Below are 27272 nucleotides of genomic sequence, written 5' to 3' on the forward strand. Positions count from 1 at the left end.
ACAAGGGTAACCAATATCTGAATCTGACTGTGGAGCCATGCTCCTTCGTACACCTCTCAGGGGTCATTAATGCCAGAATGGAAGTGAACATCTAGGGTCTCTTGGTTGACAGCATGGGTGCTTGGGGTAGATTTTTGAGTCACTGGGGCACACTGGAAAGAGAGTGACGTGATAACTGAGGCCTATCTACATCCTTCCTTTTGCTATCTGAAGGCTTGTAAGAGGAAGTTTTAGGCAAGCCGCTCTAGCTTTTTGTTTGATTAGAGAGAGCATATTGAACATTGCTCAGGAATATCAGTGCCCAGCTGCGAGCAGGCACTGAAGTGTTACACAAGGAGCAGGTTTTTAACCCTGGGGGTTTTGCTTCTATCCTACCGCTGGATCCCTTGTACTTGTCCTTGTTTAGCCTCTAAGCAAAATATCTGATTGTCATTTGACACAAAAGAATTTAAAGACTACAACTCACTCCTGAACTAATTAACATTACTAACAATAACAGTCCCTAGAGGTGCAGCAGTGGTAAGAGAACAGAGCCTACTTTAGATCTGCTTTACTCCTGGGTGGAGACAGATGCAAGGACACCTCAGGAGTGGCCTCACTGACACTGCTGGCCAAAACAATCCAATCCTATGTGCATGGGGCACATGCACATGAAAAGTGGAATCTGTATGGCCACTCACTTCAAGAACCACCTTCACTTTGTGGGTGGGGAAAAACACTGACTGCCAACTCACTTATTGTTGGGGTTGAATATATGCAGCAACAGTATATAACTTACTGGACTTACGTAGCAGCCAGTTTGACAATAGGTGAACACCATGGTTAATCCTGTGAAAGGAGGATTTACATAATGAACTGTAATGGCACTACTAATTAAACTAAAACTTAGATTCACAAGAGATGATTAATAGGATAAAACAAGGCATGTATGTACAGTATTTGGCACTTTAGAGGTATTTAGAATCACTGTTATAATTTGGGAAGTGGTTTACTATATAGAGCAGCATAAAGAATTAAGCCCTGAAATTGGGATGATGTGCTAGTTTGTAAAATTATCTTCACAGAACTGAGAAGTTTTCTTTGACTCAAGTGTAGTACTGATTACACCAGAAAAGCAAGCTACCTGTGTAATTCTCCCACTGCCCAGCTGAAGGGTAAACCTTAAAAGGTAACCAAAAGAGCAAACTGTATTTTACAGCCTTCCATTGGAGATTTTTTTTTGGTAGTTATTCTCTAAAGTTGCTGCACAAAACACCCAAAGCCAATCAAGTATAGACTTTACAGGTGACTAACATTTAACTTCCAACTGTTACTGATAAGGCAGCGCTATTTAGTTAAGAGTAAACTTTAGCAATTTTTTTAAATCAGTGATTTGATGTAAAGTGATACTAGAGTCCATATACAGTAACATTTTGTCTGAACCACGACATCTTTATGTTGTATCATTTTCATCATCAGGGGGAAAAAAATTATGAAAACTTGTACTGTGAAACATTAAAATAACCACGGCCCTCAAGGGCAACTATGATTCTTGAAAATAGCTGTTTGTGTGAGAGAACTCAGGACTGTACAAAACGCAACACAGATCCCTGCACATTAGCTAATCACAGAATCTTTACATCTTAAATATTACAAAATAACTCCAGCTTCTAAAACACCCCTCTCATATGCATGATTAAAAGAACAAATTGTAATGTCCTCTAAGCAGTAAAGTTAATCACATCTGTTAAAACAGAGCAGAGGTGAGAGACAGTGAGGGGTGGCATAAGAACAGTAAAGCTTCCAGTTAACAATGGATGCTGTATATTACTTTTAGATACCAAAATGATCAAAATTTTTAAATTAAGAATTTCAAGAGTTCAGAAAACAATATGAATAATAAACACATCTCTAAGATAGCACAAATGTGCTCTTCTGTCCAGTTGTCCCATTAGGAGAAGTAGAGTGACTTGAGGATGCAATTTACAGGATTTTCTGTAGGATGGAATTGGCCACATCCAAAGATTCATCTTTCACCAAAACAATATCATAAGAGTCCATGTATTTTTCCAGAAGCTCTTCTACCTATTTATCAGCATGAAGGGGGAGGAAGGAAGAAAGAACACTCAGTTAACAGGTTTTAATGTAGAAAAGTCAGCCACCATTATAAAACTATATCAAGTCTTTCTTCCAATTATCAAGGTGAAATACGCATATCCACTGCTAGCTACTCAGTGTTTGAGTTCCATAGTTTGTGAAAGTGAGACTAAACACAAGTTAAAATTCAAACCACTTATTTAAAAGTAAGTATATATGGCTTTTTTTCCCCCCCAGTATACATTTATGGCAGGCTACTCAAGACTTCATGCATAATGATGATGTCAATGAGTAACAAACCAGGCTGAAACTTGTCTCAGCTCCATGAAAGGAAGAGGCTGTGGAATTTGGGAATGGACTTCTATTGTGTCATTAGTGGATAAGAAGAAAATACGGGCAGTATTTTACACCCATGAGAGTGGTATATATTTCAACTTGAAATGCATCTTCACTTTAGAAGTGCCTTTTAGTTTTGCAGTCAAAGTCTTGGTCTCATCCAAAGTAGGAGAAACTAAAAGCAAGACACTATTGCAACTCTGGAAAGCCACATAGGTGGGACTGAAGGAAAAAGGGACAGGGTTTAAATAGAAAGAAAGAATCACCCCCTATAAAAATGATTGATTACTTTATAGCCTTTCCCCAGCCCCAGAATTTCATATCCCAGCAAGACAGCTGCTCCAGAGGTTCCAGTAAAGATAATACTAAAGGATGGGGGACAGTTAAGCTTGTGCTTTAACAAGTCATTGGTGTGAGGTGAGGAAACCCTTCGAGTGTCAACTCCTTGGAATACATTTGAACTGTAGAAGATACTAAAGGGGTAACTTTAATAGGTACTTAAAGCTTTATAGAATGTCTTTATTTTGCTAATCCACAGTATACGTGTGATTAGAAGGAAATATCCTAGCCCAAATGGACCAACATGTAAACTACTTACTTTATCATTTAGATAGCCAATCTTAAGAATGTGTTCAACATTTGCTACTCCATCTGCCATAGTTAAGTCTCCCTGTGAATCTCCAAGCAATATGATGTTGCTGTTGTCTTTTAACTGTTTGAAGTACTCTGTGTTCTTCAAGGCACCATCATGTTTGTTATAAACATGAATCAATTCTCCTTTAAATCCCTTTAACACACCCTATTAAACAAATGCTAAAAGTTATTTCTAATGTTATGAGAACAGATTAAATTTCAGAGTGACATTTGTATATTTTATCTCTAGATGTTTTAATTTGGGCAAATATTTATTCTTTTAATCCTCTTAGGTTTTATGCAAGACTCATTACTATCAGAGAGCAGAAGCATTGCTAAGGGGCTAGACTGCAAATCGGTGATCTGTCATGAGCAAAAAGGTAGGACACCGTTGTACTGCCCCAGGAACAGCCCACAAGTAAGCTAGCAACCACCTTGGTGATGTTATCTTCTATTTGCTTTGTGCCTAAGACACAGTGCTCCTTTTCCAAATGGCAGGGCAACTGGCTGCATCTTCTGCATTAACATGCTCATTTAGAGCGTGGTGTTATGCTGTATTATAGGGGTAATACATACTTTATCCCTCTAACTACCCCTTTCAGCTCCAGAAATGTAGTATTTCAGACTTACGTTCTCATCAAAATCCATGAAATTGGAAACTACTTTCACATTAGAATGGTAGACGCCAGCCTGATGGATGATTTCCTCTAGAATGTCTCCAATCCCAGCAGAAAATATGAACACAGGAATATTATGTTCATTGAGCTTATCAAAGAAGTTCTCATATCCTTCCCTGCAGAACAGGATATAAATACAAGATAAAACACAGAAAAAATTCCCCAAAACATGAAAGGTAAATTTTCAAAGGATTTAATGGGGAAAAAAGTGAATTTTCCATAGGCATTTCACTGTATTTATGTTTTCATAGGCTTTTTTTTTTTTTTAAGACCAGAATGGACCATTATGATAATCTAGTCTGACCTCCTACATAATACACATCATAGACATTCACAAAGTAATTCTTGCATTGAACTGTAACTTCTGATTTAGCAAGAATATATCTTTTAGATAGATAGCCAATCTTGACTTAAAGATTTCAGGTGATGGAGAATCTAACACATCTCTAGGTAAATTGTTCCAATTATTAATTTATTACGGCTGTCAAATTATTAAAGAAAATTAATCAAGAGATTAAAAATATAGTTGCAATTAATTGTAGTTTTAATTGCTCTGTTAATAATAGAATACCATTTAATTAAATATTTTTGGATGTTGGAGGGCAAGTAGGGGTGTATGTGCGCGTGTGTTGGCGGAAGGACAGAGTGTGTTGGGGGAGTGAGAGACAGTATGTATGTGTGTCTGTGTGTGGGTGGATGCTGGATTGCGTGTGTTCAGCACGCTGTCTCTTTAAGCACTGCACTCACTAGCCTGAACACTTGCTCAGACAGCAGCATTTGCTGGCAGCTCCTACTCCTAACCCAGAGGCAGCAGCACAGACAAGCTCCCTGTCCCCCAACCCCAGTTCAGCGGAGACTAGGCACACGGGCTAGGGGATGGGGACCAGGGCCATCCTTACCCATGCACAAAGTACACAGCTGCGTAGGGCACCAGGAAATTGGAACACCAAATTTCCTGGTGCCCTGCGCAGCTGCATGCTGCTCCAGCCCCTGCTCCAGCTCTTCCTCAGGGTCCCCGCCCTGCTCCGCCCCTACCCCAGCCCCAGCCCTTCCCGCTCATGCTCTGCCCCCACTCCCCTGAGCTCTGCAGCATGGTTGGGCCTGCATTCACCGGCGGCAGGAAGTGCAGACCCGGCCCCAGCCGTGCTGCCAGTCAGTGCTGGGGGGGTGGTTCCCCACTGTCCCCCAAGCCAGCCCTGACCCCCCCTGCCCAGGAGACCTGGGGACAGCCCCTCTTCCCCTGTGGGGGGGGGGGACTGCATAGGGCCCCAGAATAGCTAGGGATGGCCCTGATGGGGACACCCCAATATCACCCTCCACCCCACATGCACAGGAGCCAGGAGGCTCCTGGTCCCAAGCAGCTTGGCCAAGGGTGGCTCCAAGCCAGGGGTGGGGGAGTGTAGGAGCAGCAACAACTGCAGACAGCAGAGCAACGGTGGGAAGAGGTGCCCTCCCCCCTGAGCGTGGCATCCAGGGTGGTGGTCCAGCCCATCCTGCTCATGAGCCAGCAGCAGCCAGGCTCCCCTTGTTCCCAGCTCAATAGTGACCAGGTTCATGAGTGGGGGGAGGGGGACACCTCGACATCAGCCCCCTCTCCCGCTCTGCACAGCAGACAAGAGGCAGGCTCCCGGTCTAGAGCAGTTTGACCAGAGGCGGGCCCATGGGGAGGTGCGGGAGGAGAAGAGAAGAGGCAGGAGCAGCAGTGGAGCAGGGGAGTGGGTGGAGAGGCACCCCCCTGAGCATGGCGCCCTGGTGTGGGATCAATGCTCATTAGAAATAAATGCATTAATTTATTTTAAATTAATTGCATGCTTCAACTGCAATTAATTGACAGCGCTGTTAATTGTCCTCACTTGGAATACGGTGCAAACTTTTTTTTAGTCTGAATTGATCTAGTTTCATCTTTCCACCTTTGGATCTTGTTATGATTAAAGGGCTCCCTAACTATCAGAAATCTTCTCTCTAGGTACGCACGATTAAGTCACCTCTTAACCTTCTCTTTGTTAAGCTAAATAGGTTGAGCTTCTTTAGGTTCTCCCTGTAAGGGCTTGGCTACACTTGCAAGTTCCAGCGCAATAAAGGAGCCCCGGGCACACTAGCTCACTTCCCATCCACACTGGCAAGGCACATGGAGCGCTCTGACTCCACAGCTACAGTGCTGCTGGTACTCCACCTTGGCAAGTGGAATAATGTTTGCTGTGCCCCTGCTGGAGCGCCACGGCGCCAGTGTGAACGAGGTGTTGCATTACCGCACTCTGACTGACCTCTGGAAACGTCCCATAATCCCCTTAAGTCAAGTGGCCACTCTTGTCATTGTTTTGAACTCGCTGTAGGAATGCGGATATGCCCTTTCAAAGCTCCGTTTCTGACAGCTGGCTGCTGATCTCCTTCGGTGTTGCAAGAGCTGCTAATGTGGCCACGCCAGTGCGCTTCCAGCTGAGAATGTAAACACTCAGCAGTGTTTTCCCTGCTGTGGTCTCCGAAGGCTGGTTTAACTGCCAGCTCTCTACAACTGCAAGTGTAGCCGTGCCCTAAGACAGGTTTTCCAGCCTTTGAATCATTCCTGTAGCTTTTTCTGAACCCTTTCCAATTTGTCAACATCTTTTTAAAAGTGACATCAGAAGTGGACACAATATTCTACCAATGGTTCAACTAATGCTGTATATCACTTCCCTGCTTCTATTCTGTATGCTCCTGCTTGTACAGCCAAGTATAGTATGTTATAGTTTATGCCCAAATTCTGAAAGTGTTTTGTGATAATGCAGATTCATGCAGCTGAAATTCGTTTATACACGTGCACAGATGCTGCAGTGCATTTCCCTTTAAAAGACGGGTCTTAATATAACGCTTCTTTGTGGTTAAAAAATGTTTTTTCTTATCTGATGCAACAATAAAAAACTGTGAAGAAAATTATCCAGTATCATAGGCAAGAATAAATAAATCCAGACAAATTAAATTCTTGCATCCTAAGGCTGATTTAAAAAAAAAACCCAAAAAACCCCACACATTCTAAACTTACAGCCAGCTCTCTCAAAAATCTCCTTGGAAATGCTGATAGAAAAGCACAGAATATAGAAAAAACACTGGAAAAAAAATAGTAAGCACACTAGGGGCAAGGATGCTGGTTATTAAAACTTGTTTCTGTTCTTAGGGGCAGAATAATATTCCACTATTATTTCAAAAATATAGACATTCCTAAATTGTCTTACTGCTACCTTTGTTAGTATTTCACATACAAATGTAGGGAGATTTTCAAGGGCATAAAGTCAAGTGCCTAAATCCCTGTGGTACTTTTGACAACCTCTCCTGTACATATATCTATGAGGCAGAAAGTTCATAGGAATAACAACTATGTAAGATATCATGTCAAAAGTTGTCCGAAACAGTAGAATATTCGTAGTTTCAAATATCTCAAGTGTTCATTCTAATACATCTTTCTATCATGTTAATGTATTTTTCAGATGCAAAACAGACATACACGTTATGTAATATTCACATCCAATTTCTTCTGAAACTTATGTATCTACAGTTTTCAACAAAAATGGTTTCCTGATATATGAGCAGTAAGCATAATGGCAATAGTGTAGAGTCCATGGAAACACTTTAAACTGATCGGACACTCAAAGAATCTTACTTGAGCATAACATCAGATTCCCTCACGATTTCTGCAAATTTATCCTTTTGTAAACCTTGTTCAACAAGTAAAGTATGTGATTTATTGTACCTAGGAATAAAAAAAGAAAAAAAAAAGTCAAACTTCCATTGCCTTAAGGATTGTAAGGTTCGCATTTAAGTCTTTGAATTTCATTTGTCTCTAGAAGCATTCTACATTTAATTCTTTGTAAGCTTTTTAAGATGATCTACTAATGTGAGAAACTCTAAAAATACCCTATGTCCAAGTTATGATTAAATATGTATCCAGCCAAAACATGGGGAAATGATATTTAGTTTTTCAAATTATAATTAGTAAACTTGTTCACTAATGTATCATTGAATTTTGAGGAGGAACACGTTTACATTGCTCAGAATGCTCCAACTGAGCAGCGTCAGCAACAGCAAAAATTGGTTTTGTGCAACACTCCCCAAAGAGAGGTGAATTAAATTAACTGAATTAGCAATAAGTTAACTTTAGCCCATATAGTTAGAAAGACTTTTAAAAAGTTAAATCTTACTTCATTGTGAAAACTGTTAAAAAAAAACAACAAAAAAACAAAAACACCTCTTACCATTCAACTATGTAAGGATATTTTTCTTCAATGGTAAGATCAGGGTCAATTTCAATAGCATAATATGTTTCTTTCAGCTGCAATAACTGAAAAGAAAACCAGAACTTAAGATCTTTCAATTATAAAAAAAAGCATTTAGAATAATCACCTATGTCCAATCTCCATGCTTTGATCTAAATATTCAACTCAATTTATCTGTGATTTTTATATTTACATTATTAGTTGTTTGTAATGGAATCTGAAATGCTTTATATTGTATTTTTGTATGCTTATGTACGGATGAGTGCAAGAAGTTAGTTTATATACATAACAAAGATTAAACATAAGTACATTGTACATTTTGTGAAACTAGATTATTTCTAGTTTTGATAGAATATACATATGCTTACATTATGCAAGGTTAACAATTTGAGAGCTTGGCTGGTAAACTCCTGACTCCACTGAAGTCAATGAACAAACTCCCATTGAATTCAGTGGGGCCAGAATTTCACTCCGTGTTTCTTACAGTGCAGTATAAATCACATCACACTAGAACTAAAATATAATGTGAAATGAATCACTCTGTTCCAGTGATCAATGGCTAATGCATTTTCTGGTTACCTTTTTCCGACATTCTTCTGTGATGAGCTTACAGTTATCAATGACATCTGAAAAGATTATTAAAAAAAGTCACAAGAAGTTTTATCTAAAGGACTGAATTTCTCTCAAACTTTTTATTTTCTATGCCTTCTATAATGCTGAAGAGCAATGTTTGAGCATGTGCTACTATACCACAAGTTTGCTCACAACTGTTCATACCAGAGTCCATTAGAATGCATACTTGTCTTTCAAGAGTTTGATTGAAAAAGAATAATTAGAAAGAAAAAAAATAAAATAAAATACTGATGTCCCTTATTCTAAATTTTTAAATTGAAAAGTTTCTCAACATATTATTGTAGCCTGACAACTTTAGCAGCTCGATTTCATTAAGACACATCACCTCATTACCTCTGCTTTAAGAGGAGGGTAAAGTGTAAATTTCCAAGAGCTGCAGGGGGTTTTAACCATGTGACTCTTGCTAATGTCATTATTATAACCCTAGGCAACTCTAAAAATGCGTAACACCACATATACGATCCTGTAACCAATAAAGTCTTCTTCAGCAAGTCTAAATTATTAATGCAAAGATAACCCTACTGGAATTATACACTATAATTTCAAGTCTGAGTAATTGAGATTTGATCTCTTACGATACACTGAAACACTGATTGAGAATTGTTTTAAAGTGGAAAGCAACTAAGATAGTCTAAAAACTCATTTATTAGACCGTACAACTCAAATAAATCAAGCGCATGTGAAGTCTCCATATAGTAGGGAAAAACAAGAAAGAAAACTACATGCAGTAGTTACAAAAAGAAACACACACTTCATATAAAAAGTACTCACTGTGACATGTTGGACATCTTTTTCCATTGTAAGAAAATCTACTTAATGTCATATCAAAATCTGTAATGATCTATTAAAAGAAAAAAAAAAGTTATAAAACAGATGCACAGTAAAGTTAAATGCCTAGAATCTGAATGATCACTACTGATAGCTGTGAAGACAATAGAGTTATCACAAGTCTCCTTATAAAGACTATTGAAATACCTTAGTGTGACTATAGAGAATTAGAACAACAATTATGATAAATAATCACAATTATATAATATCATATTATAATTAGAGTAACTCATTAAAAATAATATGCTTTTGCATCTTGTTCTGAAGTTATCCTTTTAGTATCCAGAGTTTGGACATCTCCTGACTTGGCTACATTACGTCACTCACTATTTAATGACATTAGTGGAAAATAGTGAAGTTATACATTTGAATTTAGGAGGTTTACTGAGATAGTTCAACAGATCTCCCAACTCTGAAGACTTATTGAAACTTGGCTCCAGTCATACACACATTTCCGCTTTCTGGCCTAGAACAAACAGCATGATTGTTTGTTCTATCTTGCACACATCTTTATCCCACTTTTCACCTGAAGTTTGGCAGCTCCACCTTTGATGAGTCCACAGATGATTTCTTCTACTCTTCCTGGGTCCTTGATATGGACAGTCTTCTTCTGAAATTCTGGCATCTATAAGATATAGAAAAGAGAAGGAAATAAATTATAAACTAAAATATAGACATTTAATTGTTAAACATTAAAGGGCAGGTACTACATATAAAGAGTTCTGCATAACATTGAGTAGGATAATGGAGAAGTTTAAAAAAAAAAAAAAAGATAAAAAGCCCTGGGACTGCTAGTGGTCCCCAAAGTGCATACAATCTCTGTTCATCCTTGTCAATGCTGCTTCCTAAATGATTTCTCCTTTGCTCTCCTCAGTTAGTCACTCCCCCATTTCCACCATCACCCTATGTATCAACTGGAAAGTAAGGGGTTCTAAGGAAGAAGAGAAACAAGAAATACTGCGGCTGCAGCACCACCTAGTGGCTGCAGTAAGGCACCAAGAAGTAGAAAAAGTTGGATTTAAGAGTGTGTCGTCTGTCGTTGTGTGCCCTTAAGACTGATGGTTTTATCATGGCTTTTAGTTGTTCCTAAGATGTTCAGTTCACTTATAAAGACTGACCTCTGAATCCACCTCATAATTGTGAGGACTGTGCACAAAACATTACTTGTTCTCCCAAGGTGTGCCCACAGTAACCCATACAGGGCATTCTATGACACATTTCAGTACTGCTGGAATTGATGTAAATTCAAGGAAACAAAACACAAGATGGTACTGTTAGGAGACGGCACAGAAGTTTTGCACATTAACTTTTGAAAAATTGGAAGGACTGAGCAGTCTTACTGGCAGAGTTGTCAACTTATTCAGTTTTGGGGGAGAGGAAGAGACAGCTCAGAAGAACTTGACTTTGGGGAGAGGGAAAATACAGTAAAAGTTAGTTAATTTCCAAGTTTTCATGAGTCAGTACAATGCTCCAACTGCATGGGTTGCACACACTATTGGGGAACATTTATATTCAAATCCAAATCTAGTTTCAACTGATAACCCCTTTAGGACATTTGCAGGTTGTCTCCACTGCCAGTGATGATTTAGGTTAGTGGCTAAAGTACCGATCAAGTTGTGGTAGTCAGTCATTCCAACCAGGTGACCAGAAGTGCTCCATATATATTTTGTTATGACTCTAAAGTTAGTAGCAGAAGCTGAGGCACTGCTTACAGTGGTGCTCTTACCCTGTGAATTCACTGTTCACTGCCCAGCATCATTCCTACCATGCCAAATCCTTTTTCTTGCAAAGTCCCTATGCACCACCTATCACCTGCACAGTGATATCACCTGCACCACCTATCTCCTGCATTTGAGGCCTTCTGTAACCACCATGGGGACTATGGGATGTAACTGGCCATGAGTTAATGTTTTCATTCACTGTTCAAACACAGCCTGCATCAGTTCATGCTTGGCACATTATCTTTGCCACATAAAAGCTAGAAAAATGTTTTTTAAAAGGAGCATAGATTCTCAAATAATTGATGGGGCTACCAGAGAAACTCTTATTTGATGACTGATGAACATCAATCTAATCATGCAACACTGATCTTTCTTTCTGACCTTGACGCTAATTTCTCTCATACTGTACCCTCATATATTTAACAGACTCTGGGGGCTCATTGATAAATCACTGTGGAAATAAAGCCCAAACAAAACCAGAAAAACTAACCTTAACAGATCTTTTATCATTTTCACCATTTTGTTCTGGGGGGATAAATCCTGCAAATGCTGACAATGTAACTGACAATTAAGATGACTCTTAGATTTGTATTTAGACAGAGTGAAAGCATTATCCTCTACTGCCAACCTTCAAAAATCACAAGACACTGGTATATATTGCCCCCAAACTGCACAGTTTCCAATTTGCTTTGTGATTAGTCTAAAGACTTTAAATCCAATGGGGCCTCAAATAGCTGTTAGGAGGGTTACTTTCACTCTACATGCCTCCAGCTTCCATCCAGGACACACCACATGATCCATTGTTTACAGCCAAGCTCTAAGAGACAACCACATTTGCTCCAATCCTTCAGACAGAGACAAACACCTACAAGATCTCTATCAAGCATTCTTAAAACTACAATACCTACCTGTTGAAGTGAAAAAACAGATTGACAGAGCCAGAAGAGTACCCAGAAGTCACTTACTACAGGACAGGCCAACAAAGAAAATAGCAGAAAGCCACTAGCCATCACCTTCAGCCCCCAACTAAAATCTCTCCAGCACAAAGATCTACAACCTATCCTGAAAGATGATCCCTCACTCTCACAGATGTTGGGAGACAGACCTGTCCTCGCTTACAGACAGCCCCCCAACTTGAAGCAAATACCAGCAACCACACACCACAGAACAAAAACACTAACCCAGGAACCTATCCTTGCAACAAAGCCCGATACCAACTCTGTCCACATATCTATTCAAGTGACACCATCATAGGACCTAATCACATCAACCACGCCATCAGGGGCTCATTCACCTGCACATCTACCAATGTGATATATGCCAGCAATGCCCCTCTGCCATGTACATTGGCCAAACCGGACAGTCTCTACGAAAAAGAATAAATGGACACAGATCTGACATCACGAATCATAACATTCAAAAACCTGTAGAACACTTCAGCCTCTCGGGTTACTCGGTAACAGACTTAAAGGTGGCAATATTGCAACAAAAAAGCTTCAAAAACAGACTCCAGTGAGAAACTGCTGAACTTGAATTAATATGCAAATTAGACACCAACTCAGGTTTGACTAGAGACTGGGAATGGCTGAGCCATTACACACATTGAATTTATTTCCCCATGTTAAGTATCCTCACACCTTGTTGTCAAAGTGTCTGAAATGGACTATCTTGATTATCACTTCATAAGTTTGTTTTTTTTTTCTCCTGCTGATTATAGCTCATCTTAATTAATTAGCCTCTTAGAGTGGGTAGGACAACCCCCACCTTTTCATGTTCTCTGTATACCTATCTATCTTCTTGCTATATGTTCTGTTCTATGCATCCAATGAAGTGGGCTGTAGCCCATGAAAGCTTATGCTCAAATACATTTGTTTAGTCTCTAAGGTGCCACAAGTACTCCTGTTCTTTTTGTGGATAAAGACTAACACGGCTGCTACTCTGAAACTCTTCTTATTTTAGGATTGAAGAGCTCTCATTCTTTCCTTCTCCAATCATTTTTCTGCCTCTCTTGGGCCGCTCTCCCAATCTCCATTTGTAATTTATTTTCATTCTTCTGCTTTATGTCCCACAGTTCTCTCCTACCCATATTTTTCCTCCCTTTCCTCTCACTTGCTCTCTCAATCTTCCTTCAGCCCACATTCCCTGGGCTCTCTCAGTTTTCAAATCATATAGCTGAGAGGGCAGACTAGTTTCAGTTTCACTGAAAACAATGAAGAGATGGTCATCACTGTTACTAGAGGCAGATCACTTGCAAAGACTATAGGGAAGTTGTATTCACCTTAACCGAGGTCAGTCACTTTTAATGGAACTGAAAGCAAACAGGAAATGTCAGCCATTTTGAATAGAGCACTGCTATCAGAAATCAAAAGATCTGGAGAAACTTTGGGGGAAAAAAATGCACATCTAAAATTGAGACTTGCAATAACATCATAGTACGGCAATTGTTGCCTTAGATTAACAGCAATGTATGAAGCAAACTACAATTTTTTTTTCCCCATGGTTGAAGGCGCTTCTCAGAAGTTAATAAAAATTTCAAATATTTATTACAAATACATACTGAAGCCAACTCTGCTATGTGTGTAGGATTGTATAGTGACAGCACATTACAGGTAAAATATTTCAATACGGGTTGAGAACTGGTAGAACTCTACACTGCCACTCAGGTGACAAAAATCCATTTCCAGTTGCTCGTGCTACAGGTTGGTTCCGGGTGGGAATACTGCCAAGATAGAATGCTCAGATTCTTTTGTAGGAAGTTACAACTGTCTTGTTTTGCTCACAAGTGATCACTATGGCTCATGAAGTTAGTTTTCGTGGGGAACATTACTGTTACACACACACACACACACACACCCCCCAGTCTCAATTCAGATTTATTTTTTATGTCGTTTCAGTGTCGTAAGCTGTTACCTTCATGAGCACTACATAACCAAGAAAACTGTCTAGACTGGACTGCATTCTGGATACATTTGTTTTATACCATCACCCACAATACTTAAAATTCTGTTGAGTAGTAAGTAAGGTGCCATTTTTATACAGTCACATTTCAGACAAGAACCACTCTTTATGCAGTGGTGCAGGCTAACGGAGCATCTGGACCTCTCTTGTCCCTTTTAAATGAATGGATATTCACAGTGTTAGATAATCTGAAAGTTAAATTAGGAAAAAATAAAAGGATGGGGAATCATTAAAGTTCTGACAAGGACACAGTAAACTCTTCATAAAAGATGCTTGTCAAATCTGTTGGTTAATCAAGAATCCTCTCATGAGTCCTTTGAGAGTCACACCAGAGTTGCATGTATAATTCAGATATAGAAAAGTATTCACAAGAACTATTGTCAGTACATCGGGTGAACTAGAGTCATATGGTATGAAACAGAAAACATTGCAATTTTCAACTTTTTCTGAAGCATTTTATAGAACATATTAAAATTCATTTTGCAGTTTGTGGATTGCTGATAGACAAATCTGGAATAAACGGGTATTTTATGCCTGAGCAAGAGAATTCCTACAGTATTTGAAAGAAAAGAGTTCCTCAGCCTTGATCTATGGTTCTTTCACTCCAGGAATCTGAAAGTTTACTCACCTCTGAATCCTTCCATTTCAATTACATAAAATGGATGTGCGTGTTTAGAAGGGAGGGAAATGCAAAATTATATAATTGTCCTACGCAAGTAGTATTTCAGACATTATTAGCCTGGCTTAGTTACCAAGAAGAGAGGGAATGATATCAGAGAGCGGTACATTTAAACTTCTTTTTAATTCCTAGAAATTTCTCTGGGCATAATTTGAATATCTTGACACTGATATTGCTTTGCTTTGGACTAAACCAATTTCTTTTTTGGTTTCTGAAAATACTTTAAAATGTTATGTTTATTTTTTCTGCCAAAAAGACTGTTCTAAAAGAAGAAAATGTGATTGTTTCAGTGCATGACATTTTCAGCAAGCATTTCTGAACATAAAGAAAGCATCATGCCTCATCTATGTTGCAAAGTGGCTTACCTCACTCTCACTGGTACTAATTGATGCTGAGAACTTGTGCTTCTCCTTTAGTTCCAATATAGCTTCTACATTAGAATCAAGGAAGAAAGGCAGATTCAATACACAATATTTCAGAACAAAAGTGCCACTTCCAAAGAGAGGACAACTCACATTAGTTAATAAAATCCAAATCCTGTAATGTAGATATTTTCACAGGCAGAAGCAGGCCTGCATCATGGGTACAATCTGTGTCCTTCAATAGACTGGAAGTTTCTGTCAGGAAGTTTTATGTTAGATGTTTAAATAGTTGAAACCAACGTCTCTACTTATGAAAAAGCAGTGAACTAATCACTTACATTGTAAGTGATAATTTAATTACAAATAAGAATACAACAAGCTATTACATTTTGACGAAAATATGTTGACCATGGAATTACTTTAGTTTTGTGTGTCCTTTTAGTACATTTTAAGTGCACTACTTTTTTATAAGTGATCACTAGCTTCCTATTGGGTATTACAGAGAAAAGTATGTATGACTTATACTTCAGTACCTTCCCCCCATGCTCCCGACTATGAAGCTTATTGTTTTTTGCTGCATGTGTGATCATGGTCTTCATAGCCAGAGTAGATAAGAGGATCCAAGTTGGGAGGAATTCAGAAGATAGACAGAAATGAACTAACATAGGAGTGCAAGGTAAAGCCCATAAAGAAGTCACGTGAACACAGAAATTCTGAATTAACTGTAACCACTCAGGAAAGCTCTAGGAGTTAGCTCAATATACACAGGCCCATCAAAAAGTCTGACATGTTGGTTGAAAAAATAAGATGTACCAAGAAACAGAGAACACTTAATCGGCAATTCTATAATCACCATCTTGAATCCTGTGTTCAGTTTTTGTCACCTTGTCTAAATAGAAAGCCTAGAAAACAATGAAGATTGTAAGAAGCCAAGGACTTCAAAAGGATTAGAAATATATGAGAAGTTTAAAGCAAGTTTTATGGAAGTAGTCAGTTAGGCACGCCTATTAAACACTTATAATAAAGATGTGAATGAAGATCCACAGCCCTGGAACATTCTATAGAGGATATGCAGAAGAATAGGGTGTAAAAGAAGGTGATGGTGTTGAAAGGCAATTCTGACATTGCTGAGATAGATTGTGTGTCAGCCTACATGTTGATGAATGAGCTCTAATTGACAGTGCAGATTCAGAAAACCTTCAGCCCCATAAAGCCATAGTAGGAGACAACTTGTATAAAGAAGATATGGAGACAAGTTCTGAGAATAAGGGTAACAACTTGCAGAACCATTCAGTACTTAAGATCTGCATCTCATATATGGTTATGTAGTGAGAGAACTATTTAATGAGAGAGTTTTAAGTTTATTTAATGTTTAATTTATGGAGCATGATTCTCCTGTTCTTTTGTTTGTTTTTACATAATGTCCCAGATATTTATATATATTATTCCTGTTTATTTCATCATTACTATTGTATATAAATAACGTACATCACCCTGGTAGAATATGGTAGAGAGAGAAACTAAAATTAGATCTGATCACAAAATTCATACTAAATTTAAAGGGCAAAATCCTGGTTCCATGGAAGCCAATGAGACCAAGTGTAGGCTTAAAAATAGACTCCAATCTGCCTGAAAAGCAACAAATAGAAACAGTGATTCTAGTGACAGTTGCTTTGTTACATTACAAAATCTAATTAAAAAACTGGCAGCAGATAATTCAAGATTTAGAGAAAGAGAGAGAGAGTGTGTGTATGTTTGTTATGAAGTTCTTAAAACTACAGGGAAATCTAGAGAGCTGATCCAGGAGATGAGCGATAAAATTCATTTTAAGTAGTGCCAACCTGACAATATTAGTGATGTGTTCATCCATCTAGGTTGTTTGACTGTTCTAGTAGGAAGAATGTTAAATTTGACTAGTTTTGATTTATTGGGAATTTATATTTCCAGATATTGATCTTGTTTGGGCCTATATAAAAGGGTAAAAAAAATCATTAGGGTACAATCCTCTGCACAAGTGCCTCTGGCTTATTTAGGTTTTGCTTGTAACTGGGAGTGACCCAATTTTATCAAAAATTTATTCAAATCTACTAGTTTGGGAATGGAATACACAGGATAAGTAAATATCCCAGTAAATCATACTCCAGGCATGACTGTCAGTTTCCTCCACCAATTCCTTTTTCTGCTTTAATAATACGACTCTCTATTATAATTATCTGAACAACAGAGTCAGACATATCCCTATTTTGTGTCCTGAGAGAACAAAAAGTGGTAGTAGTTTTCCCACTAAGAAACATAAATATCTGTGGGACTATGCAATTTCCTGATTTTGACATTGTCCTTCTAGGCCACATTTAGTTAAGGCCTCAAACACAATAGACTAAAATATTATACTTGGTCAAAGACCTTTTCTGCACCACTGAGAATCATGAAAAGGATTTTGGTTTTGCTGAAGTGGTGCATAAAATCAAGACATTTCTCCTGGCAGTAAATGTTGCTATGGCCTTTACAACTTGTGGGAATAATGCATCTGGGTAAGAGACTAGTATTTTAGCATCTATTTTAAATGATACTTGCAATTACAATTCATACTTTTGAAACAAATACTCAGTACCTCTATGGTTTGAACCCAAAGCACTGAGGGTGGCCTGGGCAGAGAAGGTGAGAAATTGCTTCCCCACCAACCCACTACTCCAGGCAGCACAGAGGTATGTCTTTCAGAATCTCCCAAGTGTTCAAAGAGTACCTACAGGAGACTTATCCTTCTCTTCCCTCTAAATGAAGCTACATCTTTTTGGTGAAAGGAGAAGGGGCAGGGTTTGCTGCATTGGTCCATATATTGGGGGAGGGTTACTGACAGACACTGAAGCGAAGAGCAGCAGGTATCTGAGGGGAATGTATGAATTTTAAGGGGGGGAAGAGTGGATGAAAATTCTACAGCAGATCTCCCTCAATCTTTTGCTGGAGTTTTAGGATGAGCATAGACCAAGATCTTGAGGGAGGTTCTTGTTACTGGATAGGTCACTCAGAGACAACACTGGTGGTAGGTTTACCTTTTGAAGGCTATCTTCACGAGGAAGGCTACACCTAGCTGTTTAAAAAACTAAATGAAAGATTTAGACAAAGTGAATCTTTTAACAGCTGCAATGTTAATGAGAAATATATAATCCCCAGGGGAGAATTGAGTGTCCCCAACATTAAGGAACTCCACTTTGAATAATTAATTAATTATATTAAAGCATTATTAATGTTCTCATTGAGGCCTAGCTAAACAAACTATTTGAACTTTACAGACCATACTTTTTGTGTGTTAAGAGATTTGGGGTGGGGGACAGAGTGTGGAGAAAGTGAAAAGCCTCAATTTCTTTTAAGTCCTACAACTCAAAAACAGCTTCTCAGATTTATTTCAGGCTTTCCAAACAAATCCCATTTGGCCATTGACTAACCAGGGGATATTTCAGACTGAAGGAGGTTTTTCTAAAAATGTTATTACCTTTTTTAAGTGAGAGAAGCTCAAAATCTTACTTAAAATGGAAAATTACTTTCAGTATTAATTGTATGGAGACATAGAAGTGACTCCACAATTAGATCTAGGTGAACATCCTGAACAAGATTAGTCATAAACTCAGATTTTCATTATCAACTAGTCCAAGATTCATAACCAAGGTTATAAACACCACTGTTCTGGAGATAGCTTGAATGAGGCCATGGAAAAATGGGCAGTGTATTTTTAAACTGTTAGCCTTGTAACCCTATACTACTTGGTATATATAAAGTTCTTGCTTGTTTTGCCAAGATTAATCTGTTATGAATGCTTCTCAAAAAGAAGAGCTGTTAGAACCCTCCCTCCTCTCCCAGATGGTATAATGATAAAAATAGAAGACAACTGGAGAATTGTACACAAGTTGTTTTATGGAGTAAGGTCTATTTCTATGTGTGCAGTACTCTTTGTCCAGAGCCTTAGAAATTAGCTGTTTTCTTACTAAAATTTGTTGAGAGATGCAAGCTGGTATGCATTCGCTTCGTAAACCTATAATAAAACTAAGACAACCATATGGCCACCAAAAATGTTAAGATCTTGGACAAGAATTAAATCAGGTAAGCAGATAAGAATTAGTTGTTTTAATGTGTAATCTCATGAATTTTAACTGCTGTCATATTTGTTTTCAGAATTGTGTGATACAATTTAAGCCTCAACAAAACTAAGCAATCTTCCAGATTCTAAATACATTAACAGCAACTTTTAATTCAGAGGAAACAAGAAAATCTACTTTGATTCTTTCTGAACAAGGAAGCTGAAAATGAATGCAGAGTTGTGATGACAAAAAGTTAACTGCAAATTTCATTTTTATGCTGTGGTGGTGACTTCCAGTAACATTTTAAAAGCCAAGAGGAGCTCTCACAGAGCTCAACTTGCAAAAAGCAAACCAGTACTTTAAAAATTACTATGTGATGAGATTTATTCAGGGAATTAAAAATATCATTGGGACTCGCTATCATATACTCAGTTATGTACCAGTACCAAAAAGACAGAGCAAGGTACCAGTGACAGTTTTAAAATCTGATATTTTTGGAAACCATGGTTAATGCCACCTAAAAGTTGGGACTCTCATTTTCCTGATGATCTACAGTAATTGTTTCATGAAATCTGAAGTAAATGCCCCACATCACTTTGATTACTTTCATCTAGTTTCTCCCAACTCCCTTGTCACATTTGATATGATTGCAGGGACATTATTTTGAAATGTGCTAAAGCTAGAAACCAATGCTGTATCTGTTAACTTAAGATTGCAGCTTTCAGAAGGTATAAAGCCTCAGTTTCTAACTTCTGAAGTTTGAAAGTTACTAGCTGCAAAACAACAAATTGGAATTGTGTGTGTGTGTGTGTAAGTAAAATTTTGAAGTAAGATACCTCACATACTATGGCAAGAAATGTTTTGGTGACCCAGTAAGCTTTACTAAGCCATATAGTCTTAGACTGCTGATCAAACAGGAAAAAAGTTGATCTTTGCAATGACGACACTCAGATATCAAAGCATTGATTATGCTAATTTGTTTATACCATATTTTTGCAACAGTACTAGAATCCTAAAAAGGGTAACATAATGGGACGGGGAGAAGTTTTTATTTAAGACCCAAACATCCTAAGTATTGGAATATATAGTTTAATAAAAAAATAGAAGAAATAAAGAAAACTGAAATTTGAATTTCCAAGAAATTAGTCAAACATGTTCCCTCCCATTTCAGAATTTTGTTTAGAAGATTGATTTGCTACAAATGTCTGTGCTTACTGCTGCACTGGACTCTGACTTGGACATTTTTGGAGGAAGTGCATGTTTTAAGAGGTTATTCTTGGACAATTGACTGACAGCACTTTTTCTCATGCTTTTAAAAAGAGAGTACCTGTGCGTTGAGCTTAGGGCACTCTTGATTCTTCTGTCCTTGATTTTGTCCTACTGCAACAGCATAGGTGGTAAGCAACGTCCAGAGATGCAGGGCTTGCATACAGGCTGCCAACAAAAACCAAGTAAACCTCTTAAAGAAATGGTCTGCTACATTATCTGATTTTTTTGAAAAAATAAATAAATGTTTTTTTTTGCTGAATATACATAAAGGCATGGACACTCACAGTGTATATTTAGACCAATCTGAAATTACCCATATTTTAAGCAATACCAATGCACATTTTACATATTCCTCTCCATACAAGAAGTTAATGTACTAAATAACTAGATCAACCATTTTTTATTCCCTTAATGCTGTTTTGAAGTCTACACTATCAGACACTGATTTTTTAGAGAATGTATTAAGCTGCTAGAATAAGCATGCATAAGTAACACGCAATTGATAATACTCGCTTACAAAATGCAGGCAGAAGACAGTGCCATTTCTGTTTACATGAATTGCACACACTTACCGGAGGGGTTTGCCGGAGCAGCTGAAGGAGTGAAAGAAAATTCTTCTTGCTTGGGAAACACTAATATAGCAGCACAAGGTGCAGTTGAGGGCGTTTCCAAATACAGCCTGACTAATCCCTGTGCAAAAACCCAGGGTCCTGTGACGCACATCAGCAATGCACAGCACTTTGTTATGCTCAGCGATACAGCTTACAGACGATCAGCTGGTGCACCAACAACAGAACCTTTGACCTTCACTGAATGAACAGCTTTGATGGATGCAGCAGGCAAATTTGGATTTCTGTAACAGAGGAAGGCACTTCTTGTTTTGCAAAGCAAAAGCCTATTTCTTTGGTATGTTTCCAACCTTTTCCCTACCAAATCTTTTAAAACTGCCTTAGGACATCAATGAATTCCTTACATCTCATTAAGAAAAGGTGTATGCAACTTATTTAGTAGAAGAAACAAATTACAGGAAATTAAGTATTTACAGAGCCATTACTTATCTATGCAATAATAAAGCAGGAAATCCAGGAGGATTGTTTGTTAGTATTTGGGAGGCAGACAGCCTCAATTAACGTGCTTTAGCAATTTTGTCATTAGGAGCATTGCCAAACTGGATGAAGAAATATGTAATTGTGTGGGGTTGGGGAGGGAAATGGGATTGAAAGGAAATTGTCTTATTGTAAAGCAGTGGTTTTCAACCTTTTTTCATTTGCAGACCCTTAACAAATTTCAAATGAAGGTGTGGACCCCTTTGGAAATCTTAGAGAGAGTATGGGGAGCACAGGTCGAAAACCACTATTGTAAAGGATAAAGATTTTTTTTTCCTGGCCTCATTTCCAGACTCTTTAGAAAAATAAATGTCATGTGAATTCAATGCTCATGAAAGGTTCCAATGTGACAGCACAAATGCAAGCCTCTCTATTGCCCCTGCATATCCTTAGGTTTTTGGTGGCTCTTTCAGACCCTCAGAACTTGTCCCAAAGACATCAGTGCAGTTGATGGTACAGCCATGGGCTCTACAAACGCAAGGTTAGAAGGTGCTGCAACTGTTACAATGGAAGAGAGAACAGCAGCAGCCAGGCAAGTTGCAAAAATAAAATTCTGGAGTCTCACCTATTGCCAAGTTTCATTTAGAGTAAGTCATTATTTTCTTCATTTTTAAAAATATTGATGTACATTTTTCAAATAGTAGAGTGGATCAGTGTATGTTGTATGATAGCATTCCAATCTCAGGTTGATACGCACGCGTTCTGGTCAGTGAACGTCTTACTCAGTGGTTCTCAACCTATTAACCATTGTGGGATGCATCCAATACTACCTGTATAGCCCTGAGGATGCTACATGGGCTGCAGTTGTGTGCTGATTGGGTCGCAGGTTGAGAACCACTGTTCTAACTAACCCAAAGGGACTACCTGCAGGATAGGCAATGGTTCATTCTTTGTGCCCACCATCCCCCGCCTCTGAGACTACTAACAAGGACCCTAAGTGGTTATGTGGACATTCTATCTGCTAGGAACTGAATAAAACCAATACTTATTTCTCATAGGTTACTGTTCTTTTACGCAAGCAGGAAATTTGTTCCATGACAAATTCAAAATATAATGCATCCCCTCCAAAGGCTACACATTATGATTTAGAAAGTTAATTTACAAACATTTACAGCTTCTGTAGGGTCCATTAACATTCTGAGAGTGTTAGCATGCTTTTGGCTTATAAATTGTCTATAAGAATGTGTTTCAACTGAAACATGGTATACATAGTATTTTGACCGAGTCACAATTATTTAATATAAAGACAAACAACTTTGCAGCCCATAATGGAGACAAGGATTTATATTTTAAACATACTTATGAAAACTGTGAAAGGTTGTCTAGTATATGAATGTGTATTAATGTAAGGGCTTCACTCTATATACTTTTAGTTCATCAAAAATGAGTCAAGATTAACTAAGTCCGTGTCACCTTTAAGGCATGTTAAAGCTCAATGGTATGGATTGAAACAGGTCTCACAGGATGTCATTATCAGTGTGCTGGAGTCAGGTATTGCAAACAATGGAAAAAATGATGGGATATCAGTACCACATAATGCTGCTTGGGTATTGTTTAGATGGGGAAAGATAAACCTCATGATACCAAGAATTTTTAAGGAGGAAAGAACTCTAGCTTGCTCCCTTAAAAAAGTACTGCTGTACTTTATAAATGAGCTGACAGGCTGAATTAAGATTGAGGGGAAGTGTTAAAATTAGCTCTTAATTTGTACATTGTGTAAAAAATTAAATACCAAGATATAAAACCAGCATAATATTGATACATTTCAAATAAAAAAGCCACCATGTTATATTAGCAACACATTTCAAATTAGTAAGAGTCCCCAATCTTAAATTTTTGAAAGGATAACTCAGTTGGACGCTCAACATTGATGTGTTTTCACATTATGAAAGTGTGATAGCTAGAAATGAAAGATCTACACTACAATTAAAAATGACCTAATTTAAAAAAAAAAGTTGCCAGATACATCTGCTACTTTGCCACAGGGTAAATGAAATAAAGCATCGCACACAGCAGAGGGTAACAGTAGAGCAACATGGTTATTTATTACAGACCAGATCCTGGTCCTGCTGACTTCAGTAGGACCAGGATTTAGCCTAAACTTCCTTCAAACTTCTGTACAGAGACATAATTAAAATCACTATCTGTTTATAATGAGATATGAACAAAGCCCAGCATGACCTCTGTACAATCTTTACTCTCTCAGTACTGAAGGTCATTTAAAAATAATTTAAGCACCACAGAGGGAGGGATAATTATTTCAGCACATAGAGGAGGTTAAAAAAGAACCTTTCTGGCTGAATACTGTAGTATGACTGATTTTTCTGGAAATACACTTTCAGTACAAAATATTCTGGGAAATTAACTAACAAAAAAAAAGTAGTCAGAAATGTTTGTATTTTCAATTCATATTTTAAAATTATGAATATGTTTTAATTTGAATGTTTACACTGCTGCTCAATGTCAGTGTTTCTCAGCTGGTAGGTCAAGATCCGGTGGAGAAAAAGGGGATAGAGTAGTGGCAATGTTGTCATCATGATGGCAACTGTGGGGTTGCTAGGCATTACTTTACTTTAAAAGAAAAAAGAAAAAAAAGAAACCAGCCTGAAGTAAAAATAATCTGATTTCCCACATCCCTTTACCCTTCAAGGTCAGGTATTCTGTCAACCTCTTGAAACACATACACACAAATTATGTAGATGGATCAATTTATCATTTTTTGCTGTTGATTTGATTTTTACATTTATAGTAAATTAAAGTGAGTTGTGAATATTTGGCTTTGAATAAGGAGTTATTAACCTGAAAAGGCTGAGAATCACTGCTCTATGTCAGATTTACTTTTCTTTTGGTTAAAATCAACTTATTGCCGAACGTTCACGTGGTATTTTGAGATTACTGAATTTTGGTTTTATACTCCATTTCCACTCATTAGCTGTACATTGCTTTACTATTTTTTCTAGTGGATATACTGTAGTTGGACAACGTTGAGTACATCCATATAGATATCAGCTATTTTCACATTTCTTAAACAAGACAATATCATTTCTTTCTTTCTGTTGCAGAGAATTTTATATGTTAAGAAATTAGATGTATGATCAGAAAACATATTTCTGTAAACACAGAGTAAGATTTGTGTAAATAGTTTTCAAGAATTTCATAAGAAATAGTTATTAGCAAGTGGATGAATTTCAGATGCTAAAAAACTGCTTGAATTATCATTTCCAGAGAAAGAAGAGTGCCAACTCAGCCTTACTATTCTAATACCAAATTCATGCAGGAGAGAGAATTATAAAATAAATCTATAAGAATAAAACCAATCTAAAACCGTGTCTTCCCTTCAACCTTAATGGATAAAATATGGATATGCAGTAGTAAACTTGTATCTTGATGCCAGCAGGATATTTGATATGGTTTCAGTTGACTCTCCTAGGGAAATGAGATATGGGTTAACTGGAGCTGTCAAGAGGGTTCTGCAGGAGTTCTGGATCCAAAATCATTAATTTTTTCTACAAGAAACTTGGAGTGTGGAAGAGAGATTATACTAGTCATATCTGTGGATGATTTGACGCTGGGAGACACTAACGATAGGATAAAATTTAGCATAACCTTTAGAGAAATAGGATGAAATCAACAAGTTACAATTCAGAGAAATATGAAGTGGCTCAAAAGTAAGAATCAGACTCAAATATAGATGGAAGATATTGCCTAAGTAGAAGGACCTCGCAACTTAAACAAGCAAGATAATTCTGCTCTACTCAACACTTTGTATGCCCCATTTAGAATAAAGGACTCAGTTGGGGGCTCCAAAAGAACAGACAAATGAGAGAGGCAGATTTCAAAAGAAATAAACTCCAATAATAAGAAGATCTAAAAAAATAAAACCTAGAAGATGAAGCAGACTAGGCACATTAAATCAGGAAAGACTGTATAGAACAGTATTTCTTAAAAATAAGAAAGGATGTGATACAGAAGAGAGGTATTTTCATTAGTCAGTAAAATCAAAGTATGATGAACAGATTAAAAGGTGCAGCAATAAAATTTTAGGTTACATATTCAGAAGATGTTTATATGCCACCAAACCATTCAAGAAAGCAAAACAAGCTACCAGGGAGGTGAGGAATCTCCTTCACATGAGATATTAAAAATTGTATACAATATCATTTTATCAGGGATAATAAAATTCTATCTCCACATGTGATGCAGGAAAATAATTAGGTAACCCATTAGTCATCCTTTCCAACTTAAATGACTGTATGACCATAAATGAATTAGAGAAGACATAACCATAAAAGCTATTCCAATTGTGGCTGATTTTAGACATTAAAATTTTGGCTCATTCTCCCTATGAAAATTTCGAATCATTTGGAATTTCCAAGAACTATAAGTCAAAGCACCACTGTAAAAGAGCTGATTAAAGCAGTTGTGGAATCTTACAGTTGGTTAAAAGTTACATATAAATATTCAAGATGAATTATATCATTTTAATGCCTTTTACATTATCTAAAGAAGAGAAGTCAGTTATGCATGTGCGTACACAGTGGGAGCTGCTTAACTGCTGTGACTAATTGTGTGGCTCCAAATCAAAACAAACTCTCAAATATACAGTGAATAGTTTAAAAAAAGTTTTTAATGTGGGAAATGTAACAATCAAGTAAGAAGTTTTCTAATTAATTGCTGCTCTGTGGAAAACAGTTTCTCAATAAATTACTTAACGTTAAAAAGTGATGTTACACACAGTGGTGCTGGAAGTAGGGGTGCTACTGCACCCCCTGGCTTGAAGTAGTAATAACAAACATCAAATACGTGGTTTCGATCAGCAACACCCCTCTATAAAAATTGGTCCATCACCTATGGTTAAACACAGATATGGGCTCTGGTTCAGCAAGGTAATTAATTATGTGCATACCTTCAGAAGCGAAGTAGCCCACTGACTTCAAATCAGCCTAAACATGTGCTTGAAGTACCTTGCTAAATTGAGGCTATAAGGAACCTAAATTAAGGTCACAGAGGTGAGAGGAGTTACTCTGTGCTTGAAGAAGGACCAAAGATAGTTCTTAGTTTGGTAAAAAACAAAACAATGAAAACCTACAATGTGACCAGAACAAAAAGTTATTAACAGTAACTGTAGATGTGGCCCAAGTGTCAGTTCAAAACCTTCTAGAAAGCAATAACTGTCGTGATTCCATACAGAACTGAATGTTAGCACTTGAGGGCATAAAAAAGGACCACAGCATTAGTGTCCCTCATTTCCTTCCACTTACCTAGAGCTTGTAATAGGACCTCTGTAAAAGCAGGAATGGAGCTATACAGGCAATCAACTTGAAGAACTACAGTTTCTGGGAAGAGTGACCTTTCATTCTCCTTTGGGTATTGACAGTATAGAGCCCCACTCTTGGTAGACTTACTAGCAGCAGCCACCAAAGGAAATAAGGATGAGAAATAGTTTAACTGCATGACTGCTCTTCTGACCTGGGTATTATACTTAATTACCAAGTCAAAAGAATAACATACTGTTTGAACTGAGCTTCAGGTAAGTTTGTATGCAAAATTTTAATCCTCTACAGCTCTCCCTGAGCAAGTAATAACTAAGGCCCTAACCCTCTAATGAGCTCCACATGGGTGGGCCCCTGAACAAAGCCTCACTGATTTCTTCAAGAGTTAGAGTTTGGAATCT

The 27272-nt window shown here is 37.7% G+C and overlaps 1 protein-coding gene across 10 annotated transcripts in view; it reads right to left on the reverse strand.

The window, feature by feature from the left end:
* Nucleotides 1–1400: 1400 nt before the first annotated feature.
* NT5C3A (5'-nucleotidase, cytosolic IIIA) overlaps nt 1401–27272 on the reverse strand; it is a 35728-nt gene continuing 9856 nt past the window's right edge. For 3 of the 10 annotated variants that reach the window (XM_039526603.1, XM_039526604.1, XM_039526605.1), the window contains exons 2-11: nt 21065–21345; nt 20551–20657; nt 9957–10055; nt 9374–9443; nt 8549–8595; nt 7949–8034; nt 7357–7446; nt 3676–3838; nt 3011–3211; nt 1401–2064 (exon numbers count right to left, since the gene is read on the reverse strand). In XM_039526603.1, the coding sequence (XP_039382537.1) occupies nt 1963–2064; nt 3011–3211; nt 3676–3838; nt 7357–7446; nt 7949–8034; nt 8549–8595; nt 9374–9443; nt 9957–10055; nt 20551–20657; nt 21065–21215 (1116 nt within the window). In that variant the 5' untranslated portion in view covers nt 21216–21345 and the 3' untranslated portion in view covers nt 1401–1962. Of the gene's footprint in view, nt 2065–3010; nt 3212–3675; nt 3839–7356; nt 7447–7948; nt 8035–8548; nt 8596–9373; nt 9444–9956; nt 10056–14061; nt 14202–15153; nt 15219–15303; nt 15406–20550; nt 20658–21064; nt 21346–26859; nt 27171–27272 lie in introns of those variants that run through there. The other 7 variants (XM_039526610.1, XM_039526602.1, XM_039526609.1 and 4 more) reach the window with 7 other exon arrangements.

The sequence above is a fragment of the Mauremys reevesii genome, linkage group 2 (genome assembly GCF_016161935.1).
Source record: "Mauremys reevesii isolate NIE-2019 linkage group 2, ASM1616193v1, whole genome shotgun sequence".
NCBI classification, from domain to species: Eukaryota; Metazoa; Chordata; order Testudines; family Geoemydidae; genus Mauremys; species Mauremys reevesii.